A 27863-nucleotide genomic window follows, 5' to 3' on the forward strand; every position below is an offset into this window, starting at 1 on the left:
CACATCTCCTAAGACTCATTCCATATCTTCTAGGGATGTACAGAACCCCCCTAAGAATATTCACTTGTCTTAAAGAAAACATCCCTGTTTCCCTTTGACATTTCTCAGAAATTTTGCTTTGTGAACAACCTTGAAACTCCTTTTGAGTTTTACTTTCTAAAAAATTAAATGCCAAGCATAAATTTATTACCTGCTGCTGCATTAATCTGGCATGGGTGAGGCCTAAACCCAATACCATAAGCATTATGGGGAAAGAGGAAGAACTTGACACAGGGTTGCCATTTTCAGGGGCGGTCATATCTTGTGTATCACATCTAGTTCTACCTTAATAGGCTTACATCATTTAATCTAATCCAATTTCTTCTATCAGCAGTTTTACACAGCACACGCACACATGCTTCTTGAAAACCACTGAATTCATTGCAAGTTCAAGTAGGGAAGAAAGAAAGAGAAAAAAAATCCACAGTTTCCCACTGAGGATCGCAGACTTACCAAGAACAGTCAGCCGGGCTGGTCTGGAACGAATGGCTGCTTGTATGGCCTGGCACTCATACACAGCATCATCTTGGAGATCTGCTCTCAATATCTTAAGGTGATGCTCCCCAGACAAATGGTCCCCCACAACCAAATAGCGTGGGTAACCTGCAGGGTATAAAAGCAAGCAAAGCTGTAGCTGGGCAGTGTGAAAATGTGTGAAGGCCATCAGCGAGGCTTTTGAAACTGAAATATTTGAGCTCAACTTGACAATGCCTCCGTTTCCTTGATTACACAAAAAATGATTAATATTTACCAGTATGGCCATGAGCTCACCAGCACCATCATAGGAACGTAGGAAGCTTCCTTACACCAAGTCAGACCATTGGTCCATCTAGTTCAGTATTGTCTAAACAGACTGGCAGTGACTTCTCCAAGGTTGCAGGCAAGTGTTTCTCTCAGCCCGATCTTGGAGATGCTGCCAGTGAGTGAACTTGGAATCTTCTGCATGTAAGGATGCAGGTGCTCTTCCCATAGTAGTCCTATTCCAGTTTCCCATTCAAATGCAACCAGGGTGGACCTTGCTTAGCAAAGGGGACAATACATGCTTACTAGACAGAGAGCCAGCATGGTGTAGTGGTTAGAGTGCTAGACTAGGACCGGGGAGACCCAAGTTCAAATCCCCATTCAGCCATGATACTTGCTGGGTGACTCTGGGCCAGCCACTTCTCTCTCAACCTAGCCTACTTCACAGGGTTGTTGTGAAAGAGAAACCTAAGTATGTAGTATACCGCTCTGGGCTCCTTGGAGGAAGTGCAGGATATAAATGTAATAATCATAATCATAATAATAATACCACAAGACCAGCTCTCCTCTCAAAGCAGGTGCCTGCAAAATTGGGGATGGTCCCTTTAAAGACCAAAGCTTGCCTCTAGCAGGAGCAGGGCCAAGCTATCGAGCCTCAGCAGCTGGTGACAAACGCCAGCAGTTCACTACAGAACACTACTAGAGCAACATCCTCCATGATGTAGGGAGGAGACCTGGGCTTGTGGTAGCAAGCATGCGTTTTCCCCTTAGCTAAGCAGGGTCCATCCTGGTTTGCATTTTAATGGGAGACTACATGTGAGCACTGTAAGATATCCCCCTGAGGGGATGGGGCTGCTCTGGGAAGAGCACCTGCATGTGTGAATATAGAAGGTTCCAAGTTCCCTCCCTAGCATCTCCATGATAGGCCTGAGAGAGACTCCTGCCTTCAATCATGAAGCCAGGCTGTGTAGACAATACTGAGCTAGGTGGACCAATCTTCTGTCTCAGTATAAGGCAGCTCCCTATGTTCCTATGTTCACAACACCCAGCTCTGAAATGCCAGATCTCCTCTTTCCATGGTCCTGACCCATTGCCATGGGAGCTGTCCAAGGTCTGGAGCTTCCCTTCTCCTTGTTGTAGGAGAGACCATAGCAGCACACAACTCAGATATTCACTTCAGATTTTACTTTCCCAAATGTTTCAGTGATAGCCCTAGCCTGAACTGGTATATTACATGCTTTTCTGTTGGTGTAGACCAGGGGTTCCCAACCCGTGGTACTCCAGGCATTGCTGAACTACAACTCCCATCATTCCCAGCTAAAATATATTGTGGCTGGGGATTACGGGAGTTGTCATTCAGCTGTTTTAATTGTTTTAATGTTGTTTTTAGAATATTGTTTTTTTAAATTGTTTTTAAATTGCTGTGTTTTAAATTTTGTTTTGTTTTGTTTTTAACTAACATTTTATCTTTGTTTTTATCTGGTTGTGAACCGCCCAGAGGAATAAGTTTTGGGCGGTATAAAAATATGTTAAATAAATAATAAAATAAAAATCAATCTGGAGTACCACAGGTTGGCAACACCGGGTCTACCGCTCACTATTCACTGTAGTGTTTCCAGAGCTTTGACCAAAATATGCTTTAGATGACCAAAGCTATACAAACTCTGATCCAGCCCAACACCTTGACAGATGTTGGCCTTTATACTGGTAATTACTCCTGTTATCACCACTGGAATAACACATGTAACGGAGAGAGGGACATGATTAAACACTTTGCTGGCTGGGTCTTAGCACAGTGCTGGTGGTGGATGACCATCACCGGCTTAATCTCTCCAGTTACCCATGCTGCTGTAGGGATAGAGCCCAGCCGCGCCCACTCACCCCCCACTCAATCTTTCCGAAGGCTGATGATTAATGAGCTGTGAAGCAGAGGCAGCTTGGCACACTCTCAGTTTTTATTTTTGCTTTGTTTTTCAAGCTATCAACAGCAGGATTTGCTCTCATGAACTGTAAGAAATACAAATGAAGGGTTTGTTTGTATTTAGCTAATTAGATGACTAGCTGAGCTAGCGTAGCACAAGCAGGCAGAGACTCAGCTTGCTAAAGCAGACCCAGCAAAGCTAATTGCCGAAGTTGCTCAAAACGATACGTCAGCCACATTAGCTCTTGTTACTCATTCAGCTTTCTGAAGTTAGGCAGGCAAAGATTGGCTATGGTGGGAATATACTGCATAGATCTTCACAGCCAGAGTGATTTAAAAGGGAGAGGGTCGAATGGAGGTTGCTGGATGGTTTATATTCTGGAAAGTGTGAGCAGAAAACCACAAGCAGCAGAGGAAGAAAGGGATTTCCCCCCCTCCTGCCACAAACGGTTTTGACATAATTTGGTTCTATAAACCTTACTTTGTGTAATGTTTTGGGGATAAAGGCAGCACACCATCTTGGCTGCACACATCATCCCCGTGGGTACAGTAAGAGAATGCTTCACATCATTGTTCTGAGACATGCAGCAGTATTCCTATTTTAGAGTAGACTCCTGGGATTCAGAGGGAGTGAGCAGTGGAATTTGTATGGATGGCAGGCTCACAAGGAGGCTGGAAGTCTGGTTCACACAACAAGCCAAGTGGCATTCTGCTCACTGGGCAGAGAAATCTATGGAGGCGGCTCACCATGATGTGCTGCACATGTGCAGTGAGGGCACACTAGACTGCTTTTCAGCCACCCCCAGATATTCTAAAAGACATGAGAGATCATCTTTGATGCATACATTTTGCTTCTTCCTACATGGGTCTTTCAAACCTTCCCTAGCCTTTGTCCAAGAAGAAGTCCACTCCTCACTTTCTAACAGAACAATGTTGCAACTGTCTCTGTCGTCCACTTTTGCAACATGTGATCAGCATAATGCCCTCAGGCAAGAATTTCCCTATAAGAGATCAAGATACCATCAATCCGTGTGTTTTCTGTGTCTCCTGAGCCAGTCCTTACCTCAGATTCACCAGGCAGTTCTTCTTCAGAGCCACCATCTTTTCCCTATGTCTTGGCACAGGCACCACCATTTTTGCCCTGCCTTGACTCTGGCTCCTGCTTTACTTTTTACCTTCAGACTGCCCCTTTTCCTAACCTGGTCTGTGCAGCACTCCTGACTGCGAGACTCTGGCCCATTTTTCAGATTATTCTTGGCTTCCAGACCTCTGCCTGGTTCCTACATTCCCACTTCTGCCTTCCTACCTGCCTCATCGGAGAGAACCCTCTTGGTAATGACCAAGCTGCAAGGGTTCACATCATTCCTCTGGGAAGGAGCGTGGTAGCATATAACCCCTATTCTCAAAACTCTACTTCCTTTTTCCTGTCCATTTCTGTCGTCAGCCTTGAGTGAACCTAATTTGGAAACTCAAGCCAAATTGCCTCTTTGTGAGCCATAACATAGTCCTTTGTAACTTGTTGGTTTTGCTAGTTTAATATTGTTGCTCGTTAACTGTTACTTTATCTTCCTGTACTCCAAAAGCCCTTCAATAAACCTCATTTTATTTTGAACTTTAACCTTTCCATTCAGTTTTTTCCATGACTGAAGCAATAAACAAATTTATTCTGAAGGTGGGACAGCTACATTCCCAGCTAGCTAATTGCCCCTCCTCAAAAGCCTAAAACATAGCTTGGGGTCCCCGCTAATTCTCAGAACCAGTTCCATTAACAGACTAAAAGGGGGAGGTTGAGTTTCAGGGCTTGTGAATGAGATTGAAAATGGCCTCGTTATAAGATTCTGTGTACCTGAACGAGGTATGAGTGGGCACTATCCTGTCTTCAATATAATTAATTTGGGAAAACTGGATTCTGTTACTGAATGTCTTCCAATTATGTCCAGTGTGAATACACACAGTTCAGTGCAAACATGCACAGTTGCACCCATGATTACTAGGAACCATAGGAAATATAATTCCCATGGTTCCTAACTTCTCTAGATGTGGCTGTACATGCTGGGATCTTCTACTGCTGAATTATGATGCCTCCCATAGCACTGGGCTTCAGCTAACTCTGCTTCTTGCCTAAACTGATCCAGCCCCTCTTTCATAGCCTCACTAGTAACTGTCACTTATCCTTCACTTACTTTTCCTGAAATGCATGGGTTATGTTTTTTTTTTTTACTCTGGAAAAGCATACAGTAGGGTCACAGGCTTCCTGGCAGTCACTACTACCTTCCAAACCGTTTGTGGGTTCCCCCACTTCATCATTGCTTTTCTATCCGGATCCCATGCCTACCTGCCATTGCAACAGCTGAGCAGAAGGGGTTCAACTGTCATAACTCATGCCCTCCTCTGGGTGTTGAACGGGCAACCTGAGTGATGTCAGACAGGGATTCAGGCTGTGCACAACAATCCAGTTCTGGGCAATTGCAGGAGTTGCACAGTGATTAACCTGACAGCAAGGAAACTTCTTTACACCAATAGACTGGAACAGAGGAGCGGATACTCTCTGAATTTTATGCAAAGGCTTCTGCATCAAGCTTGCTCAGTCTGACCATCAGGGAGATTGCTCCTGGCTGGCTATAGATCACCTTCCTTCCTTCCTTCCTTCCTTCCTTCCTTCCTTCCTTCCTTCCTTCCTTCCTTCCTTCCTTCCTTTCTCTCTCTCTCTCTCTGCCTTCACTTCACTTCACACTGCTTCAGCAGAAAGGAGCTGGTACAGTATTTTTAAAACCAAGACAGTAAGTGAGAGCCCTTAAGAGGAGCTGGGTCTGATGTCAACAGCTCCAGACAACTTACTTGAGAGATCCCGGCCTACTCCAAGAGCAAGCCCATCTTTAATCCATAGCACGATGCCGTTGTACTCTGGAATTGCACACAGCAGGGTCACAGGCTGCCCTGCGATCACAACCTGATCCTGAGGCTGCTGGGTGAAGGAAGATGCTGGGCCTGAAAAGAGAGACAAGAAGTGTCATAAGTACCCCCATGCTGCATCCAAGAACTTAAAGTCAATATTCTCAAAATCACAGGAACATAGGAAGCTGCCATATACTGAGTCAGACCATTGCTCTATCTAGTTCAGTATTGTCTTCACAGACTGGCAGTGGCTTCTCCAAGGTTGCAGGCAGGAATCTCTCTCAGCCCTATCTTGGAGGAGCCAGGGAGGGAACTTAGAATCTTCTGCTCTTCCCAGAGCGGCTCCATCCCCTGAGGGGAAGATCTCATAGTGCTCACACTTCTAGTCTCCCTTTCATATGCAACCAGGGCAGACCCTGCTTAGCTAAGGGGACAAGTCATGCTTGCTACCACAAGACCAGCTCTCCTCTCCTACTTTGAGGAAACCTTTCCTCATTCATCCACTCATTCAATATCTATATCGCCCTTCCAAAAATGGCTCAGGGTAGTTTCAAGACAATATCAAATTGTCTGCCCAGAAACCCTATCCAGAAAATTGGAGAGGATTGCGGGAAATGTGCTACAATGCAAATGGCACTGACAGGCTTTGCCATTGCCCTGCCCGCTCTGAGGATGCACCCAACTCGCCTACAAGTTTGCATTGTAGAAGAAGTCAGGTAATGCGGACATTGGGCATGCTGTGTTTCTAGGAAGCCTATCTGTGATTTTTGATCTTGCATCAAGGCACCCCTGGGAATCCTAGAACCACAGTCAGGGAATTATTATAATGAAAGGAATGGAATACATCTAAGAAACAAACAAACCATCAGCTCATTCATTTTCATGCTTGAGTCAAAGACTGTAACAATCAACACAAAGGCACATGTCTAGCAACAGAATTTTTTAAAATACTCTCTACAGAATAGACATAAGAACATGATAAGAGTTACCGTCCTGAGTCATACCAATAGCCAGAGATTTATTTTTAACTACACCAAGCAAACCAAAATCATACACCAAGGAAAGCTAAATTCCACAATATGTATAAATTATACATGTTAAACATAATTTACTCTGATTGTCTGGGTCATTGGGAGGGGCTTGGGGGTGTTGGGCATCCAGAGCCCCAAACCCTTGTATCAAGTCCAGCCCCTGTGCAACTGACATGGGGACAAAGGTACCTGTATGCAACAAAAGGAGGTCTTCTGGTTGCTCAGACCAGTGAGCAAACCTGACCCAGAAGCAATTTTAGGACTCCAGGATTATCACCTGACTTGCTCTGGCCTGTCAGTGTAAGGATACCCTACAAATGTTTTAGGCTCCCGTAGCCACTGAAAATTTGTAGCCATTGAAGACAGAGATGGTGGTGGAGGTAACATAGAATGCTGCCTTATACCGAATCAGATCATTAGCCCATCTAGTTCTAGTTCTAAATAGATTGGCAGCAGTTTATCCAGAGTTGCTGGCAGGAGTCTCTCTCAGCCCTATCTGGAGATGCCAGGGAGGGAACTTGGAACCTTCTGCATGCAAGCATGCAGATGCTCTTCCCAGAGTGGCCCCATCCCCTGAGGGGAAGATCTTACAGTGCTCACACATGTAGTCTCCCATTTAGATGACAATGAGGGTGGACCCTGCCTAGCAAAGAGGACAATTCATGCTTGCTACCACAAGACCAGCTCTACTCCACAGACCATAGGTGCACCACCAGGTACACCTGACACCCCCAGGTATAAGGACTAAAGGACAACCATGCTAGCCTTTTCCACACATTCAGTTAATAATTCACATATTCCATACATTCAGTACCCCAGGAAAGCAGCTAGTACTCAGAGGCAAAATGCCTCTGAAGAAGAGGGCTCTTATGACTGATAGCCTTCTACAGATCTCTCTTCCGCCAGGAACTTGTCTAACCCCTTCCAAAGTCAGCAAATGTCCACCCCGCCCCCATCCAGGAGCATCTAAATATACAACCACACCCTACCTGAACTGATAGGTTCAGAAATTGTTTTGTCTTAGGACTGAGCCAAAGTGCTAAGCTGAGCGTTTCAAAGTGAAATGAGCAGACTGGGGGTTAACGCACGTGCCACAAATTGCGCCTTTAAACTGACTTCTTCTGTAGACTATTTCACAGCCACAGAAGAAGCAAGGTACAGAACACCAGTTGGGTAAGAGGCAGAGCTGTTCAGTTGCCTAGGCAACCTGCTGATGCCTCCCATCTTTCTGCACTGTGACACAGCAGCAGGAGAAGACAAAATGACCCCTTATTGCCTAGGCAGTACAGGGACAGGGTTCCTCCTCTCTGCCCCCACCAGCATGGGCAAACTTTGCTCACCTTCCAGAGAAGTTTTGACAAGGAGGAGGAAGCTTCATAGCTCAAAAAAAATGAGGCTGTGGATTTAGAGCAGGGGTGCACAACTCAAATGCCCTGGTGGGACAGAACCAACTATGGTGTGCGGGGGCTGAAGTCAATTATAAGCAGATTAACTATTATGTGAAAAATAATTATTTAAAACAATCAAGTGGCCAACTGCACGGAGTCATTGCTGTATGTCAGCTGGACAGGCCAAGAGGTCTTCATGGTGCCTTCTACTGCTGCAGGATATTCCTACTTGTGGGCCACCAGAAAGGTCCCCGTGGGCCGGATCTGGCCCCTGAGACTTATGTTGTGCAGGCCTGGTTTAGAGCTTGTGTTTTGGCACAGCCTTGGATATACAACATGATGGTGTGTTTGTCTAGAGCAGAGCTAAGTCCAGGGTAGGAGAAGAACCACTGAAAAAGTCTAGGTAGCTGGATTCAGCCAGACAACATCTCACAGCAAGAGCACCATGGAGATTGAAGACCTGTTTTGTAGTGTACTTAGCATAACAGTTAATGCAGCCTATAGGCCTCTGTCTACCTGATAAAAAGCATCGGCATGCATGACTTTCACAGGTAGCATCACATTTTGGATACAAAATGGCTCCACCCTCCATCACATTATTACCACAAAACGAAAGAGAACTCTAAACTACTAGTTTCAGACCAGATTTTCCTCCATTACTCTGCTAATGTGGCACCTGAAAGCACTCTGTGCATTGACGAAAAAGCAGATTAGACTCCTATTAAGGTATTAAAAGTTTATTTTTAAAATCCCCTCCACAAGTTTTGAATTAAAGGAAAGCAAAGGGCGAAAAGTTACAATTTTCAGCTTAAAAGTGGGTAATTCATGGGATACAAGCCCTGTTCATAAATAACTTACTACTCAAAGAACAAAAGCTCAGCATGAGGCTAGTCCTCCTTGAGGATGAGCCATGCAGCTGAAGTAGAGGAGGAGAGGCAACAATTATAAATGCCAAAGTTAAAAGCAAACAGAATGTGTCCTTTGAGCACACTTAGCTGGCATCTGCTATGATTTCAGCAGACTAATGAGGCCTCACCCCATTCGATGGCATCACCAGGGGGGCAAGTAGAACAGCACACATTTTTCCATGCACAGGCTTATAGGCAATGCTGCTGCTGGGATAATATGCATGAGAGATGTGGTAAGTGGCTCATTAAGCAACTTGACAGCATCCCTTTGTACCTACAGATGAATGTGAAAGCTGCTCAATTATCATGAAGAGAGCTACCCCTACTGTCTAATATCAGAGGCTCCTGATTGTCTCCCAACTGCAAGCAATGGCCCTTATTTCTCTCTTGTTCTCCACTGCAGAAGGCACAGTGGAGGACCTATTGTGGAATAAAGCCACTAAAAGAACTAATTTACCACCACCGTTTAAGCAATAATCTTCCCTTTCCCTCTTATTTCAAAATGTGGCTTGCAACAATTGATGGTGCGAGGACAAAAATAAGGCGACAGGCAGCAACAGCCTTAAATCAATTGGGATCAAACACCTGCCAAAGAGCAGACTGTCCAAATGAAACCCAGAATGGATGGGTGTTGGTCAAAGTGCTTCACCACAAACAAGATCTTGCTCCAGAAGAACTTTCAAGGCTGGCTGCCACCATGTTTCATTAACAAAAAGTGTTTGGACATGTTACACAGGAACACAAGAAGCTGCCTTATACCCGAGTCAGACCATTGGTCCACTTAGCTCAGTATTGTCTACTCTGACTGGCAGCAGCTCTCCAGGGCTTCAGGCAGGAGTCCATCCCAGCCCTACTTGGAGATGCTGCCAGGGATTGAACCTGGGACCTTCTGCTTGTGAAACAGATGCTCTTTCCAAGATTAAAACTAGAGGCACCATTTAACACCTATTCTCACACCAAGGATGACTAGTTGAGCCCACCCCAGGCCTATATTTCACTATGAATGATATGTGTAATAAAATATAAATAAATAACTAAATCATCAATAAAGTTCCTTTTCCTCCAGAGAGGAGCAGATGTGGTTCCCCCAGGTGATCTATCCAGGCACTAACCAGACCCAGAGATCCCTAGCTTCAGAAAGGTTGCTGCTTCATGTGCCTTCAAACCATAGTGCTAGGACTATTATTCTCTGCCTATTGTTAATTGTGTTAATGTACTCTGCAATAGTTTGTCATGCACTGGCTACTGCTGGGAGTGTGTGCAAGTGAGCTAACAAACAGAAGGTTGCTGGTTCGAATCCCCACAGGTATGTTTCCCAGACTATGGGAAACACCTACATCGGGCAGCAGCGATATAGGAAGTTGCTGAAAGGCATCATCTCACACTGCGCGGGAGGAGGCAATGGTAAACCCCTCCTGGATTCTACCAAAGACAACCACAGGGCTTTGTGGGGGCCATGAGTCAAAATTGACTTGACGGCACACTTCACCTTTATAGACGATACAGAGCCTGGCACGGGTGATTATGACGGGGAAGCTCCAAGAGCACGCCCATTGTGATGTCTTCGGCACACCCTTTTATTGTGTGGGGGCTGTTCACTTGAAAAGCCTCTTTACACACATCCCTTTCATAATTGCAGGCTGTCTGTGCTAGCCCAAAACTTCCTTGGAAAAAGTAACTTAACCATGCTTCATCTCACAACAGATCTGAATGTACTTGTTCTAGAATAGCTGCAGCTGAAATATGTTCAACATCATTTACTATCTAGTTAGGAGAGGTAATGGATAGATAAAGCAGAAGCAATACACTGGCACTGTGTCCACATGTGTGCCTTTACATGTGTGCACACCACAACCACAAGGCATCTGTCCCTTGCATATGTGTGCATGCTAACATCTTTAGATGACATCCTCATCAGCTCCCAAAAAAACATAACGAGGACAAAGAAGTAACAGTATTTTAGCAGGGATATTATCAGAAAAGTAAAACAACTGGAGATTGTGGCTGTCTTTTACTATAAACCTTAAGCATAACAAAATAAACAACATTTGTTTGTATTTTATTAATGGGTTGGGTTTTTTTCCTCTATTTTGCAAGCTGCTTTGTAAATGCATATTTAAGAGCAGGGTATAAATAGATTAACAAAATAAATAAAACAAAACATCAAACCACTTCCAAGTTCCAGCCACATATTTTATGCATTTATGTTATGTAAGAGCATTGCTATCCTGCCTTTCCAATCATGGACAAGGGCAAGGTAGCTCACAACCAAGGTTAAATATTCCCAGTGTGATTATCAACACACACAACACCCATCCCCCACCACATGCATATACTGCAACATGTTTAGCACACTTGGAAGTATCCCATACCAATCACAGCAGGTGATGCATTTCATGCCATCTCCCAACTGCAAATATCTATATGAGTGAAACCAAACAGCCTTTGAAATGGTGAATGCATTAAAACAGAAAAATGGTTACGGAGATGAACCACCTTTCATCCATGTGTGAACGTTACTTCTAATGTGACCACTCCATCTCTGACTTCTCTGTCCTTGTCCTTACAGGAAACCTGTTTAACACTGACATTTCTGGGAACTGAAATCTAAAGAAACCTTGGGTTCTTGATCATCCATAACAGTCATGAACTATTGCTGATTAAACAATTGTAAAAACTGTTCAATGTGCTAAAAATACAACCCTGAGTGACAGAATATAATGACTTTTATTAAAATGTTGGTGAAAAGAATTGAAAGCTTCCAAGTTACATATAACATTTCATTAGGAGGCATAAAAGTGTCCTTAAGAGACAAGCTGTTAAACTAGTTTTCACTTTATCACATCCAGTGTTGGGAGTTCCCATTCCTTAGTGTATACTTCTGAGGGATCTAGGATACCTACCTGCAGCCCCATCAGAAACCAGTCAACCTGACAGCCCCATGCATTATGTTTCCGGCATGATGCCAATAAGGGTGGATGGCATGTTGACATGGCTACATCTCCCTGACCATGTCCAGTTGTTAGGACAACAAGACAGGCAAGTGGGACGCAGAGACAAGATGCTCATATGAGGCCCAGAGTGGAGTGAGGTCTGTTGAATGCTGGAGGTTGGGTGGTGCGTACTAAAGGACACAGAGAGGAAAATTAGATGAGAATGGAGGATGTGGGTGGCTGGGCTCCCAGGAGCAGAGGCAGCTAAGTAGGGCCGTGCAATGTTGGGTTAGGAATGTCAGAAATGGCCTGACATGGGCCATTTTGGAAGGCGTCGGAGACATTCCCGACCCTACCTAAGAAAGCCCAGTTCAGGTCAGTGTTCTCCAGCAGACACCGCAACTCCAAATAGTTGTGGGAGTTTGCTTCCTCTCCCCGCACCCTCCCCTCATGATTGTGGCTGGGGGGGGGAATCTTCTGCCGTCTATCTGTCCACCTGCTTGTCTGCCAGCCCACTCATACATTTCATGTATGAATACATGTCATACATACATACATACATACATTTCTCTCTCTTAAAAACCTTTTAGTCAGTTTAAAAAGCAGTCAGTTTCCGGGTTCCCCCCTATGGTTCTCTGGCTGCAATTCTCTGATGTTAGGTTACTTTTCTTCCAGGTTTCACAGTGGGTATCCCAGTTACTTTTAAAAATCAATTTAAACGTTGGTCGGGAAAATATTCTGAAGAGTCCAAAGAAGTGGACCCTGAACCAACATTTGCAGGATCATTTTGGACCCGGTCCCAACATTTGTGATTGTGCACAACCCTACAGCTCAGCAAAGCATATCCACCTGAGCCTTACTGGGCTCAGCAGGGAGAGAGCGGGCTTAGCCTGCTTTCCCCACAGACAAGCAGGGAGCTTGCCCTGGGCAGCCAGATCAGCCATCCCTATGACTACTGGCTCTGTCACGGAGTCGGTAGGGGCGGTGGGGATTGGGGGCCACCTGGCCCCCAGAAGTCCCAGGATGCCCCATGTGAGACCCTCCCGCCGAGGCTGGGAGGCTTGTTGTAGCCTCCCGGTCAGGGGTCTACTTGTGTGTCACTGTGGCGCGGAGCCACACTCTGTGGCACACAATCAGTAAAACGCAGTTAGCAGACCGCTAGCTCCGCTAACATCATTTTAGGGGAGGGGTTCTTAGGCGGGCTAGCCACTTTTGAACCACCAGGTTCACCAGTGAGCCCAGTGGCTCTCCCGATGGGGGAAAACCAGGCCGGGCTCCCTTAGCCCGGTTTCCCTCCATTGTGAGAATCACCTCCTGGTGTGACAGATGAACCCCTCTTTTACTGAGGTCTCTGAGGAGGAAAGTGTCCACACTCACACATTTTCACGAAATATTATCTGCATAATCCTCAATGTTTCAAGAGCTAAAAAGGCTTTTGTATTTATAGATGATATTTTCAGACCCCCTTTCCACTTTTGAAGATCAGGGGACTCTCTTGAGTCAATAGAATCACATCATCAATGTTGTGTGAGTTGCTGTATTCACAAGTAAAATCAGAAATGTCCCCAACCCCATCTATGCAAAAAATCACTTTAGGTATGCTCATGCATCTATTTAGCTCCTGGTCTATTTATATCGGTATGCCAGAGGATTCTGTTTCCCTTCTGACCAAATAATTATAGGTCTCTGTGCTGTTAAACATGTTTAGCACTTCGGTCTTAGTCTATTAAGTAAGAGGCATATTCATGGCTACACATAATCAATTATGGCGATATGTTGATAAAAATCAATGATGTATCAGTGCAGAAATATTATGAAGTGGCTGAGATGGGAAATGTTCATCCATCGCTTTTAGATGTCTTTAGTCAAATGAGAGCGTGTGTCTAATGTGGAGACTCCAAAATGACATCAATGCCATATATTGTGGGTGGCTTTGAGCATGCTTTTGCCATGTCTCTCTACCCATGGCTTCTGCATGCATGGTGCTCTCTAACATATATACAGATGCATAGCTGAAAGACAAATGTTCAGTACGTTTTGAGAATAGATTTAAGGATAATATGCAATCAAAAAGCAATTGTGGGTTTTGATAAATCTAAGATTGCCACATTCTGACTTAGACTATTCCTGTAAATTTCCCTCTACACCATATTTCCCCCACAATTTTTCACAATTTCTCATGTTGTAGCAAAATTTTGTTACATCACAATTAGAATTCTTAGTTCATTGATTGATGCTAAAGTTAATGATTAAGTTAATGTTGAATGCTGGAATAATGTTTATTATTTGTGGTGTTGTTTTGTTTTGGCCATTGGCCGTAAATAAAGTATCTATCTATTCCAGGTTATTAAGATCTCCAGGATCGCTTTCAACCATCACCTGGAGACTGACGCCAGTTCCAAGAGACTCCAGGTCAATTCTGGGGAGCTGGCAACCTTACATACACCCAAAGTCATGCTGATTTAATTTAATTAGGCAAAAGGATACTTTAAGTAAAGTCCTTGCACACATGGTCTGCAAACAGCATTACTTATAGCACACAGCATTCAAGCTCCTCCCTGTTTTCAGCTATTCATTCTTATTAAAGCTTTTGTTTGAAGTCTAGTTTTTGCTGTTTCTAATTATTCATTACTAAACAGGACCTTGGAGAGCTGCTGCCAGTTGGTGCACCAAAGACTAGGCTAGCTGGTCTGGCTCTAGATGAAGCACTTTTACATGTGCCTTTTTCGTTCTTTGACTTCTTCCATTACCAACAATGGGACAGCTATACCTGTGATTCTGTGGATCACAGCCAATGCATTTATTTCAGTTGGCAATTGTTCTCTGCTTATACCAATTCCCTTGGCCTTAACATTTTAATAAGGCTGTTTCAAGACAGCCATTGCAAACACTTTTACTCAAGGCTTCTTAAGAGAAAAATACAGGGTTCCTGAAGAACAATGAAAAACTTGTGTTTCTAACATCACTATAGTGAGCGGATTCTTTTATTCTAGAATTTTGCAAAGATCAGGATGAGATCTCGGGGCCAACAAAAAACACCTCTTAGACCATCCTCAACTCCCCTGTGGTACTGGGAGGAAGATTGGTTGCAAATAGCTCTCTCTCTTTTATGACCTGATGAGATTCCAGTTGAATCTCCAAGGTGTCTTATAAAAAAACTATATAAGCTGGCCTTCAAGGCTGCTAGTAACACTTTTTATTTTGCTTTAAAGCATTAACTAATTTAATTTCAGAAAACTCTAATCAGTAGCTCCCTCTCTCCCACATATTCTGCCCCTATATTTTTGAGCTGCTATTTTTTTTAAGGAAAGCTCAAGGCACAGTAAATACACACAGGTGGAGGAGGAATGGGAACCTTAGAAGTGATCATTTTGCTGTTTTTCTGTCGCTATGTTCCCACTAACTAAAATTTCACAGCCTGCTCTGTAATCCGAACAATTCCCAAGGCAGCTCAGCTGAAGAGGGACCATGTCGTAGCATGGCAATAACTGGGAGAGCAAAAGAGAGAGAGAGATTGTTTTATCAGCAAGAATTATCAGGCTGTCAGCTGGGAGCTGCAAAAGTTATAATGAGAAAACAGAAACACAAAGTGGTGCCCATGCCCTTTGAAAATGTCCATTAAGCAGAAGCTTCATTTGATAATTGCTGTTGGAAGCAAAGAACTTTTAAAGGTTTGGTTTCTTTGTTTGTTTTAGAGAGCAGTTGATGTGCCGTGGAAAATTAGAAGTAGAATGGTGGCTGTCTCTTCTCCACTTTCTTTAAATATCTCCTCCTCTCCCCTATGCTTGCTGAAGTGAGGAATCAGTATGCCAAGGAGGTATCTGCTGAAAGTCTCATCTGTGCTGCTGCTGGCAGCACCAAGTTACACAACATGGGCCAAAAATTGTAAATGTTGGATGGGCCCTCAAAAAATCTTGGCTGGACTGTGCATTAATCACAGTTTGTGATAGATGCTTCAGTTCTGAAGGCCCTAGTAAAGTATCTTATACACAGGGAAACAAATACCAAAAAAGCTGGTTTCCAACATTGTTACACATTATTGTGGCTATAAAACCTGGGAATCAAAGTGAACCTGGACTCAGCCACCGAAACTAGTTCGAAATGTCTTTCCCCCTAGTGAACTGGAAAGGAAACCCAATCTCCTGGTTGTTCTGAGCCAGAACCAAACCTCTAAACACAAAAAGAGGTAACCAGTTCGAAATAAATATTTCAAAAAACACTTCGCTTTCAGCTGTATGATTCACACTTGATGTCTCCTTTTCATATATAATTTATGTATTTAAACATTTAAAAACAGTCAACTTTTTTGACATACATGATTCTATTGGGGAAGGTGTTGTAGTTCAATAGTAGAGCACATGCTTTACACACCGAAGGTCCCAGGTTTAGTCCCTGACATCTCCAGATAGGGCTGGGGATCCTGTCTGAAAGACTTGAGTGTCATTGCCAGCCGGCACAGACAGTACTGAGCAAGATGGACCAATGATATGACTCAGTATAAGTGTCATGGGCATGCTGGACGACTCCAAGGAGGAGCTGGAGGAGGGGATGGAAGTTACAGCAGAGGAGGGAGGGCAAGGACCAGAAGTTGCAAAGGAGAGTGGGTCCAACACATGGGGAGTTGAAAGTGAGTTAGAGTCGGGTGAGGCAGCTCTTGTGGAGGAGGCGCGACCGGTCTCAGCTGTGGAGAGGCGTTGGTCCAAGAGACAGCAAGAATTAAGAAACTGCATGCGTAGAACAATAGGCAAAGCTGCTGACTCAGGAACTCTGGATTAACAGCACCGGGGGTCAGCCTATCTAAGATGACAGCTACCCTGCTGATAGCAACGTCAATTTCCTGTGAGCTAATCAGCTGTGTTTGTGTATTGCCTTGACCGTGTTTGGACCCTGGACTGTGTTAACCTTGCCTGTGGACTTCGATTTGGACTTTGTCGGATTGATTAGATTTTACTTGGACTGCACCTGGTTTGGAGAATTTCTTCTGTAAGACTTTGCTATTATACTTCTGCCTCTGCCTGTTTTACGCTCCGTCTGGCTAGCCTGACAGATTTACGACAATAAGGCTGCATCATATGTTAAGCCCTATTCTCACCTTCTTTCCAATGTAGACTCAATACAGAGAGAAATGGCCCTGCCCTGCTCTGTGTGTCTGATAGACTCTCCCCTTGACTTCAACATATATACAGAGAAATGGAGAATGGGCTGTAAACACATAGGGTCTCTCACCTTCTGCAGCATACACTGAGTTCCGGGCCAGGGGACAATAGCTGCAATTCCCTCCATGGAGAATGAGAATACGGTTTAGATGTCTAGGATTCCCGGGGTAGGGGGTGGTTTTAGACCTGCTGTCCCTATTAACTTTGGCTACCACTGTAGATAGTGTGGTGGTGGTGGTAGGGAAATTCCTCACAGTAGGTGGCTTGGCCTCTATCAACAGAGACACTGGAAGTGGGGTAGTGGTGGTGATGTTACACTTACAGGACTTACTGTTAGTGTGTTAGAGTGTATTTGTCACCAGAGTATCTTCCAAGCCAGTCTCTGCTGCCTTATCCTCTAGGCAGTCGGACAGCTTACAGCAGGAGGACTGGTTAGTCTGAACCTTGCTGCTCCACAGTGCCACCCTTGATGATGGCAGGAAGAGGAACTGCAACCAGTCACCTCAAGAGGAACCCAGTGCCTTGGGGAGTCAATAAGGTCCTTGTATAGAATTATCCTAGGCTTGGCTCTGCAGTCTAAGCAACTCACCACACGGAGTAGTCAAGCAGACTCCCTTGCCTTGACTGCCTAATCTGGGATGTGGCTTCCAGCCTGTCTTCAATCATGTCTTCTGCTTCTGGCCCTCTTTGCCCCTTATTGGGCCAGAACTGGGCTCCCAACTGTGTCCTGTCTCAGAGCTTGGCTAACACACGACAGCTCCAGAATAATAGGGGGTAGCAATGTGTTCCTGATTCTCCTCCTGCAAACTCAATGACTTGGATTTTGGAAGGAGAGAACAGGGAAAGCAGCTCCTGGACTGGGAACAGGAAAGCATCCCTCATTTCCTTGACACAGCCTGAAGGCTGTGCTTAGTTAGGAACATAGGAAGCTGCCATATACTGAGTCAGACCATTGGTCCATCTTGCTCAGTATTGTCTACACAGACTGGCAGCAGGCAGGAGTCTCTCTCAGCCCTATCTTGGAGATGCTGCCAGGGAGGGAACTTGGAACCTTCTCCTCTTCCCAGAATGGCTCATCCCCTAAGAAGGGGAATATCTCACAGTGCTCACACTTCTAGTCTCCCATTCATATACAACCAGGGTGGACCCTGCTTAGCTAATGGGACAAGCCATGGTTGCTACCACAAGACCAGATCTCCTAGTCTGGAGGATCAGGGGCTGCAGTCAGGCTTGGAGAAGCAGGCCTGCCTCAGCCCAAATAAATGCCTTTTCCCCTCATCCAGTCCATCAAAATTGATAGGCTTTATGCTTCCTGTAAACCAAACAGAACAGCAGAGCCAAGGCACTGGGTCTCAGGTCAGTAATCTCCTAACTGGCTTCTAAGGCAGTTTTGGACCTGGAACCAATTTGCTGCCTGTTCTGCAGGCTGATCCCACTGTCCCATGAGCATTGAGGACATTTCAGCTTCTCTTGCGTTTGCTGCTGTCACACAGCCTTCCCACGACTGCCATGCCTTTAATGTTAATATGCACATCCACGCACACACATTAACATAGTACAATTGACAGAAGTTATGAAGAGCCAGAAGAATCTCAAGGTTTTCAGGAAGGCTGATGAAGCTCCCAAATCCCCATATCCTGCGTGGGTTCCATAAGACTTTCACTGCCACAATTTAAAAAGCATTTCTTTGCATTAGCTGTCATCAGCCAAGAAGCTATTTTTGACCTTCCATATCCCTGAAAGGCTCTTCAGCTTGAGTTCCTCACTCAGAAGAATTTCTGGGCAACTTTTGAAATCATTAAATAAACTCACCAGCCCTATCAGATGTGGCACATTCTAATTGTCACGCTCGACTGGTGGAGGATGGACTTTTATCCCACAGAGAATGTAAAAGAAGCCTCCATTCCTTATATGCTATTATTAAATATGGAACCACAAAGCAAATATAGATTCTCTGGATATCGTTTTCAGGTGTTTTTTTTTTAAACACAGAGATTAAAATAAAATAATAAATAGGTAGCTTGGCATGCTTCCATTATGAAATCCAAGCACTGTCCATGTAGGACAGTGTCATACATCCACCCACAGACATTTTATGGTTGGAGGGGAGCTTGAAATGTTGCCTTTCACTGTACCTTCTTGATTTGCTTTCCATGGTTGACATCAGTTGTTCCCCCCCACTTTCTCTTTCCTCCCCGCCCACCCCAATTGCTTTGGCACCATTTTCCCTTGACTGTCCTCCTCCGAGTGCTTCCAAACAATTAGGAATCACATAACATACGTGAAAACAACATGATGCTGTATAGCCAGATTTGGCTACATGATGATTATACCAAGCCAGTTCAGAGAAAGGTGAGAAAACTTGCCCTTTGAATGCATGTGCATTTTCACCCCTTGTTTATATCTGTCCCCAGAAACTGCTAAGATGTAAGGATAGTCCACAATGTTGAAAATGTGTATCCCCATTTCAGCTCAACCCTACATCTGTATTTCCAAGTTTCCCTGTTGCTGAATATTTGGCAGCCCTGGCTGAATTTGCTACTGAAAATGCAGCTTTAGTGTCACATGCAGAATTTCAGGGCCACTTGATACAGCAGTCTCAGTTTGCTTTTACTGAGGCTTTCTGGGGGGATCGTTCTAAATTTTACTTTTTCTGATGGCATTAGACAGAAAATAGACTATACAAGCTACCATGAGTCTAATCAAAAGTATTCTGAATACTGTAAACTATTGACAGCATGAAATATTTTAAGTGCAGCAACTATCATGGCCTAAGGCAGTGGTTCCCAACCAGGCTTCCTCACAACATTGCTGAACGACAACTCACCCCCTGTTGTGGCTGGGGGTGATGGGAGTTGTCGTTCAGCAGCATCTGGAGGAACCCTGATTGGGAACCAGTGGCCCAAGGAACTGCAGAACCTGAGGCAGGGTGCCAAATGCTGCCTTGCCCAATGCCTCTTGTGGGGGCCAGCTCCTTTTCAAAACGGACTGTTGCAAGCTCTGAAAGTGGCTCAGGGAGGAAGGACCACTTCTGGCAGCTTCCTCTTCTCTCCTCATGCTTCCTGCAAGCTTTGTAATCACTGTGAGAGAGGTGCTCCTTGTAAAGCATAAAAGAGTTACATCAGTTCCAAAGAGGCACTCAGATGCCAGCAGCAGGGTGCATCTCACTACCCTGCTGGTGACCCAATAATCTGATCCCTAAGGTGGCCACCTCACCTTGCCTCATGAAAAGGCCACCCCTGACCATGGTCTTGTCTGGTTAAAACTGAATTTTATTTGCAGAAGCCATCAATGTTTACACACTTCTGGCATTTTAGAGGGTCATATCTCAAGCTTCCAGGAGCTGAAATTCATTGTTTGGCGGAATTAAAATTGGAGGCACATGTCACTCACACCTGAAGAGATTCAGAGTGCTGCCAACACCTGCCATCAAGGTAAGTAGGGGGGGGTCAGCAGTTGTTGCTTGTGTATAATCCTACCCAAGGTGTATGGGGCACCAGCAGCTGCCTGAGGATGCCATCTTGGGATGCCAGGCCTGCCTCTAAAGGCAGAAAATTCATCTGTGTCTATGCATAAGGGGTGACTGAATGATCCAATCACATTCAATGCAAAGACATGTGAGAACTGCCCGCTCCCAGCAGAGACTGATTGGAAAAAGGCAAGACCAGGGCAATGAATCATTCCGATGACTCAGTGGGCAAATACTATAAGGTTCCAGGAGCTTTTAATTAAATTAATTTACTTTCCATGACACATTAATGTGCCTTGACACTCAATTTTTGGAATTACTGCAGTAGAGTTTTACAGACTTTCCTTCCCCATCGTGTGATGGAGCCTTTCCTTAATCCTACTGTAGCTAAGATTCCAGGAAACTATACATCTTTGCAGGCTTGGGTTTTATAGTGCAGAGATTCCCCACCCTGGGTCCCCAAATGTTTTTGGACTACGATTCTCATTATCTCCTGCCAAGGGCCATTGTGACTGTAGTCCAATAACTTCAGGGACCCGAAGTTGAGAATCCATGCTATAGTGAACTAGAAGCATGGTGAACACTTTGGAACGAAGAAGCAGGGAATGGTTTGGCTATGTGTGTCCATGGTGGTAGCAATCTTGGGTTAGACTCCAGTAGATATCAGGGAATCTCAAGTTTTGGTGTCTGCTCTTTTTAATGGTCGCAGCACACAGGGATACAACCTCCATGGTTTAAGCCATTACGTTTTAGCTTTTTGTAAGTTACTAGAATTAGAATAACCCCTGCTACCTGGGCAAAGAGGCACCTCAAAGTGGTAATTCTCTTTATATTTAGCAGGGGGAGCACAATTGACCCTATCCATCCTCAGCATAGCATCTCTTCAGTGGCTGTTGCTGGTGTCTACTGAGTTTTTCTTTTTTAGATTGTGACCCCTTTGAGGACAGGGACCATCTTCTCCTTATGACTTATGTTCCTATGTCAATTGTCAACCGCTTTGAGAACCATTTTTTTGTTTAGAGGTAGTATACAAATAGTAGTAGTAGTAGTAGTAGCAGCAGCAGGAGCAGGAGGAGGAGGAACCATTTCCCCCATTTTAAGGGGAAACAGCTCAGTTTAATCTAAGCCAGTCTGATGGGAGTCTAGGGCAACCAGTATTTACTATTTTTACACTGAAAAACAAACTGGTAAACTTCCAGCATAGCTGATGTAATAAAGTACTAATATGGAGTCAGTTGAAGAGAATACTGTATGGAAGACGATTGCGACTGCAGTTCAGTGCATAGGTTTTTCTGCCTGAAACTCAGCCCAGTCTTTTATTTCTTTTTCCTGTAGCTCAAAGGCAGTAAACTTTGCCACATGCTTTCTCCATTCTTTGCTTGACTTTGTGCAAAACACTTTCCCTACTGCCTCCATTTTCCTTTCTGACATTTGACTGCATTGTCTTTAAGGCAGAAGCTGTCACTTGCTGTTCATAACACACCCAGTTTATGAGGTGCCCAAAACAATGGAGCCTTTAGGTGTTACAGTCATGACAGAAAAGAAAGAATATTAAATTATATTTGACAGAAACCAATAATATCAGCAATGTCTCAGTTGGTGCTTGGGCTAAGTAGCTCAGAAAGAAGAAAGCTTCAAAAAGGACCTAAACCAGGGATGGTCAATTTGATCAGCACTGAAAACCATAATGGAAATCTTTGCTATTCCATATGTATATTTCCCCCTCTTTAGCCAGGACTAGAAAGTTACTTTTTCAACTAGATTGCTTGGATTATCAGGATTTATCATTTGCATTTGTACTGAATGTTCTTGCCTGCTCAGTCTTCTTTGGAGCATTACCGTCTTGTTTGAAGGGGTATTGTGCATTGTGAAGAAAATATACAATTAAGAATAAAACCCATGTTCTTAATCACCTGGAAAGACTTATTTGATTGGTAATAGGCATTCGCTGCCTTCAGTGTTATCTTTCTGCATACACATCTATCTGCATCAAGGCTGCAATTTGGCCCTCTGGCAGATGTTAGACTACAACCCGTATCATTCCTGGATATTGGTCACTATGGCTGGGGATGATGGGAGCTATAGTCCCAAAGCAGCTGGAGGCGGAGGGTCAGAGTTGTTCAGCCCTGGTTTACATCCTTACACGCAAGGACTTTCCTCTCATGTTAAATTAGTCAATGGCAGATTACTGCACAGGCAATATAGGCAGCCGTCTACGGCAGCAAATGTTGGGGTGCAGCATCTGGAGGGAAAATTCTCCCCCCCCCCTTTTTAACAAACTTTAAAAATACTGCTGTGTTGTGGCGGAGGCTCCTGGACCTCGTGATATAGGAGCCACTGCAGAGACACTATCTATTCTGTGCTGGCTGGGTAATGTGAGAAGCTGCAGAATTACACTATTAAACTAACACAACAGGGATAAGGCTAAGTCGAGCCTGATTTGCTAGTTCACTACATGCAGAGCGTTGTTTACATGGAGAAGCCTGCCATCTAAACTATCACAGACTAGAATTCCACCACCTCATTCTGTGTCATGTACAGAATTCTTGCATTCTACACCTTAATTTGCAATTCCAAGCACTCCTAGGATAACTATAGTTCCTCCCGGCATTTACGTGTATGTGTTTAAGGAGCCATGGGGTTACAACACACTTTAAGGTAAATCACAAAATCAGCGTTCACATAACCCAACTAACAAGGTGAGCATGTATACACAGGGAAATTGTCCTTTGAGGGCTTCAGCACACATCCAACTCAAAATCCCAACCCATGGCCATGTTTGCTGCATAATGCAGCCTCTTAACCAATATTCATATCATGTCCACTTGGTTTGTATGACTTGGCCATCACTGCGATGGCTAGACAGTATTGCTAACAAGCTTATAAAGTGCTATTGTCAAGTGCAGGAAAAGAGCAAGAATATATCAGATGGCATCTGATGGATATACACAAGAGAAAAGAATGAAACAGTTTGATAGGGAGGCCACTGGGTTATACTGAGACATAGTGAATTAACTCTGCCGCCAGACGTTCTCTCAGCTTTCCCTAGGAACAACGCTCTTGCTGCAGGCCTGAATTAAGAGTCCTACCAGAGAGATGCATTTAACCCTGTTAAATAAACCTGTTTGTTACCAACACTCACATGAATCCTGAAACCACTAGTCAGGGTTCAGACAAGCTAGGTATAAAAGGACAAAGGAGTGGAAACGGGCATAGCAAGGTTGAAGTGGGCCGAGACAAGATTTTAAAATGCACCCCCCTCACTGAAGCTCAGCTCATGAAGTAAAGAAATCTTACATGAATAGGGGTAACAAAAAGCATAGTAAAATTTAGATAGATAGATAGATAGATAGATAGATAGATAGATAGATAGATAGATAGACATCCTATGTGCCACAATATAATATCATCCTAAATTATTTTTTTAAAGGTTTTGTACATTGTGGATGATGCAAGTTATTTAATGGTACTAGAGAAAGACATGCTGTTCTGGTAGCTCCAGGTCTTAACACTCACATCAATTTCAGAGGATGAATACAACTGAAGGAAGCCCGGGCAGGTGCGCGGCTGGGGAAGTCAGTCATGTAACTTGCCTTTGGTCCCCCCACCCAAGGCAGTGGGCATCCAGACAACTGTCTCCCCTTGCCCGATTATAGCTACGACCCTGAGTGGAAATAAAAGGATTAGCTTCCTCAGCTACATTCACTGACACATAAAATCCACAGTCCTAAATATACATTTACTTGGAAGCAAGCCTCATTGATTCCCATAGTGATTATTTCTAAGAAAGAATGCTTGGAATCGGGGCACAGTCAGGCTGGAGTGGGCCCAGGGATGGGAAGTGAAGATGGGCCCCTGCCTCCCCTCTTCTTCAGAGAGGTACGGGGGGGGTGTCACAAAGAGCAATCTGTCACCCAGCGCCCCTCTTCCTCAGGGTCCCAGGGAAATGTATTCTTCTGTGTTCACTTGTAGCTATGCCCCTGCTTTGAATTATAGCCTTTCAGGGACAGGGTTCCATCTTGTCTATGTACATTTGCTGCAACCCTTCCCAAGCCTTTAGAACAATTATATCTTTTTAAAAAAACATGTACTTAAAAAAAAACAAAGTCTGATTGGCTGATATGACTGCCTGCCACCATTTGTGAAGGAAAGCATCACACGATACAAGACAAAAATTAATTAAGGAAAAGTTGTCGTGGATGACAAACACACACAGAGATCCATCAGAAGGTTTGGGACTGTAAATGTTATTTGCAAATTGAAAAATAAAAAGCACTATTTGTTTCAGCAATAATGCTAATGCACATGGTTCTTGCCAGCTGTCTGTCTGCGTTCTTGGCAGTTGGTAGGGAGGCCTATGGCACCGCAACAATAGATTTTGATATCTCTGTGCCAGATGCTGAGCTCAGCCTTTCTAATCCATTGTGCATGTAAAGAGGAGGCAAACAGTGCTATGCTTTCTCTGTCTGTAGCAATACCTGGTTTATATAGTTTATCTTGATCGTAAGTCAATACAGAGGTGTGATTTTTCTGCCATGAGAAGACAAGAAAACACAAGTTAGTTCTCACAACCAAGCAACGAAAGAGGCTATTGGGGGTGAAGAGAGATAGGACGTTAGGAGTGGTGGATTAACAGCACTGTCACTGCCCTCTAAATGCAAATACAGGGGAACGAGCACTGGGGGGTGCAGGGAAGGTGCAACCTCCCAGCATGGCTCGATTTGAACCATGGGGAAGCGGGCCGTGGTGGGTACTTATTGGCTAGTGCTGTGGCCACCAACGCAGCCAATAAATGACCACCAACACATATCCATCCCCAGGGCACAGGGGTGTAGCAAGGTTGGAGTGGGGCCCAGAGACAAGATTTTAAAATGGGCCCTCCCCGCACGGAAGCTCAGCTCATGGAGTAAAGAAATCTTAAATGAGGCTGAATAGTGGTAACAAAAAGCATAGTGTGAGATATCTATTTCTATCTACCTATCTCCTATGTGCCACAACAGAACATCAACCTAAATTATTTTTTAAAAGGTTTTGTAAATTGTGGACGATGCAAGTCATTTAATGGTACTAGAGAAAGACCTGCTGTTCTGGTAGCTCCAGGTCTTAACACTCATATCAGTTTCGGAGGATGAAAACAACTGAAGGAAGCCCGGGCGGGTGCGCCGCTGGGGGAGTCAGTCATGTGACTTGCCTCGGGGGGGGAAGCAGTGGGCCCCCAGACCACTGTCTCCCCTTGCCCTACTATAGCTACGCCCCTTCCAGGGCAGTTTTGAGACAGTTTTAAAAGTGTCTGTGAATATTTCTGGCAATGTGAAGGATGAATGCAGGTATTCGTAAACACATACGTGGCGTGCTGCTAAGAAAAGGCAGACAACGGTCCTCCAGGGTGGCCCAAGGTACTGAGGCAACATGCCCAATGCTGCCTTGCCCCACAACCCTGGTGGAGGGCAGCCCACTCTCAAAACTAACCCCGGCAAGCTTTGAAAATGGTCGGGGGACAGGGAGGAGGGGAGGCTGCCAGCAGACTCCTCTCTTGGGCTTCTTGCAAGTTTTGCAAAGAGTGTGAGGAGAGGCGCTCCTTGAAAAGTTTGCAAGGGTCAGGTCAGCCCCAAAGAGCTGCTCTAATGGTGCCGGGTGGGGGAGGGGGATCTTGCCCTCCTGCTGGTGCCCCAATCATCTGCTGCTGGAGACTTCTGCCTATCCTTGCCTCATGGAAGGACTGCCCCTGTCTGGCCTGATGCCCAAGGCGTAGGGCAGAACTGAGGGCTGACGCACTCCCTTAGCCTGGAAAGCGACTTGTCAACTCTGGGTTCAGCTTTCTCATGGGTCTGTAACACTGAATGAGCCTCACACGGAGAGCCTAACCACACGCAGCACAGAACTTAGACCTCCCCATGTCTGGATTTCCCAAGGTCTTTTTCTTTCATAAAAGCAGCTGCAGGGGGTGGGAGGAGCAATTTAAACTGGGCCATGGGACTGGGTGTGGTGGTAAACCATGGCACTGACTCTCTGGTGCAAACTGCCCCCCAGAGCAGCAATTCTGTGGGGGAAATAAAGGCACAATATGAATATCTGTATGTTCCCCCCTCCTGCCATGTCTAACAGGAACTAGGAGGGGAGAGGACCTGCACCCTGGAATTAATACAGGGGGAATGGGTTGACCAACCCAGGGGAAATGGGTTGACCCACCAACCCCTTTCCTTCTCCTGTACTGTGGCCCCAATCCAAATCAGATCCTCCTCTCTAGGCTTGTTTTGAAGAACAAGATAAAGACATTGGGAGAGTCAATCACAGATATAATTTGGGCCCAAATCAGACAAGTGGCCAATCCTCGTAACCTTGAATGGCCACAGCTCTCCAGGATCTCAGCTACTATCCCTTCCCAAAAACACAGATGATGAGAAATTATAGGTAAATGGGCCAACGGGACATCTAGACATGCCCATTCTCTTGTTTTCCTCTGATTAATTCATCATGTTGGGGGAAGACATTTTACAGTTACAGTCGCTTGCAGAGTTTACTGTCAGCACTGTACAACTTTTAAAAACATTCTCAGCAAGACTCACACTGGGGCAGGGGGAAATCACTTATATGCTTTCACGTCTGGTGGGATCTTTGGCGACAGAACTCAAGGTCACCTCTCCCTCTCAAGTATTCACATTGGCATTAGACTAATGCAGCCGGCTGCCGCTGCTGCACTTATACCATTTCTCACCTTACAGGTGTCTGGGATTCCAAGGTTACCATGTTCCCAAGAGGCACTTCTCCCCCTACCCTCCTCTGCCTCAGAACTGACCTGTCCCCTGTTTGCTTCCAATAACTTTCTGTCGTTTGAGATACTTGCGGAGCACTGCTTGTGTCACTGAAAATGTTGGTCCCCTTTCTCTCCTGAAAGTTGGCTAGGGATGAAAATACTTCCCCTGTTCTGTTCCTGTCTTGTTTCTCTGTTCTTGACTTTTCCTGAATTCCACTCTGACTAGAGCCCTGTTCAGACATTGTGTTCCACACTTGTGCGCAGGTGTACACAGGTACAGATCTGTACACAGATGCAGCTATTCACATGTTGTGTGGAACACAGGTACAGTGGTACACTTCCTATCTGAGGCCTGAACCCAGGTCAGTTTTTAAAATATATTCAGGTACAGTCATTCACACAAACCTATGTACAAATGTACAGACATTTCTGAACTTAATCTAAGAATCTCAGAGAGGAGAGCTGGTCTTGTGGTAGTAAGCATGACTTGTCCCCATAGGTAAGCAGGGTCTGCCCTGGTTGCATCTGAATGGGAGACTTGATGTGTGAGCACTGCAAGATATTCCCCTCATGGGGTGGAGTCACTCTGGGAAGAGCAGAAAGTTCCAAGTTCCCTCCCTGGCTTCTC

General features: G+C 44.8%; 1 protein-coding gene across 4 annotated transcripts in view; it reads right to left on the reverse strand.

Annotated features, from left to right (window-relative positions):
* The window catches only part of KIRREL3 (kirre like nephrin family adhesion molecule 3), a 780338-nt gene that overhangs the window by 310910 nt on the left and 441565 nt on the right, over window positions 1-27863 (reverse strand). For all 4 annotated transcript variants that reach the window (XM_053269220.1, XM_053269217.1, XM_053269218.1 and 1 more), the window contains 2 exons: window positions 5540-5689; window positions 493-642 (listed from right to left, as the gene is read on the reverse strand). In XM_053269220.1, coding sequence (XP_053125195.1) covers window positions 493-642; window positions 5540-5689 — 300 coding nt within the window. The remainder of the gene's footprint in view (window positions 1-492; window positions 643-5539; window positions 5690-27863) is intronic.

The sequence above is a fragment of the Hemicordylus capensis genome, chromosome 8, assembly GCF_027244095.1.
Source record: "Hemicordylus capensis ecotype Gifberg chromosome 8, rHemCap1.1.pri, whole genome shotgun sequence".
Taxonomy (NCBI): Eukaryota; Metazoa; Chordata; class Lepidosauria; order Squamata; family Cordylidae; genus Hemicordylus; species Hemicordylus capensis.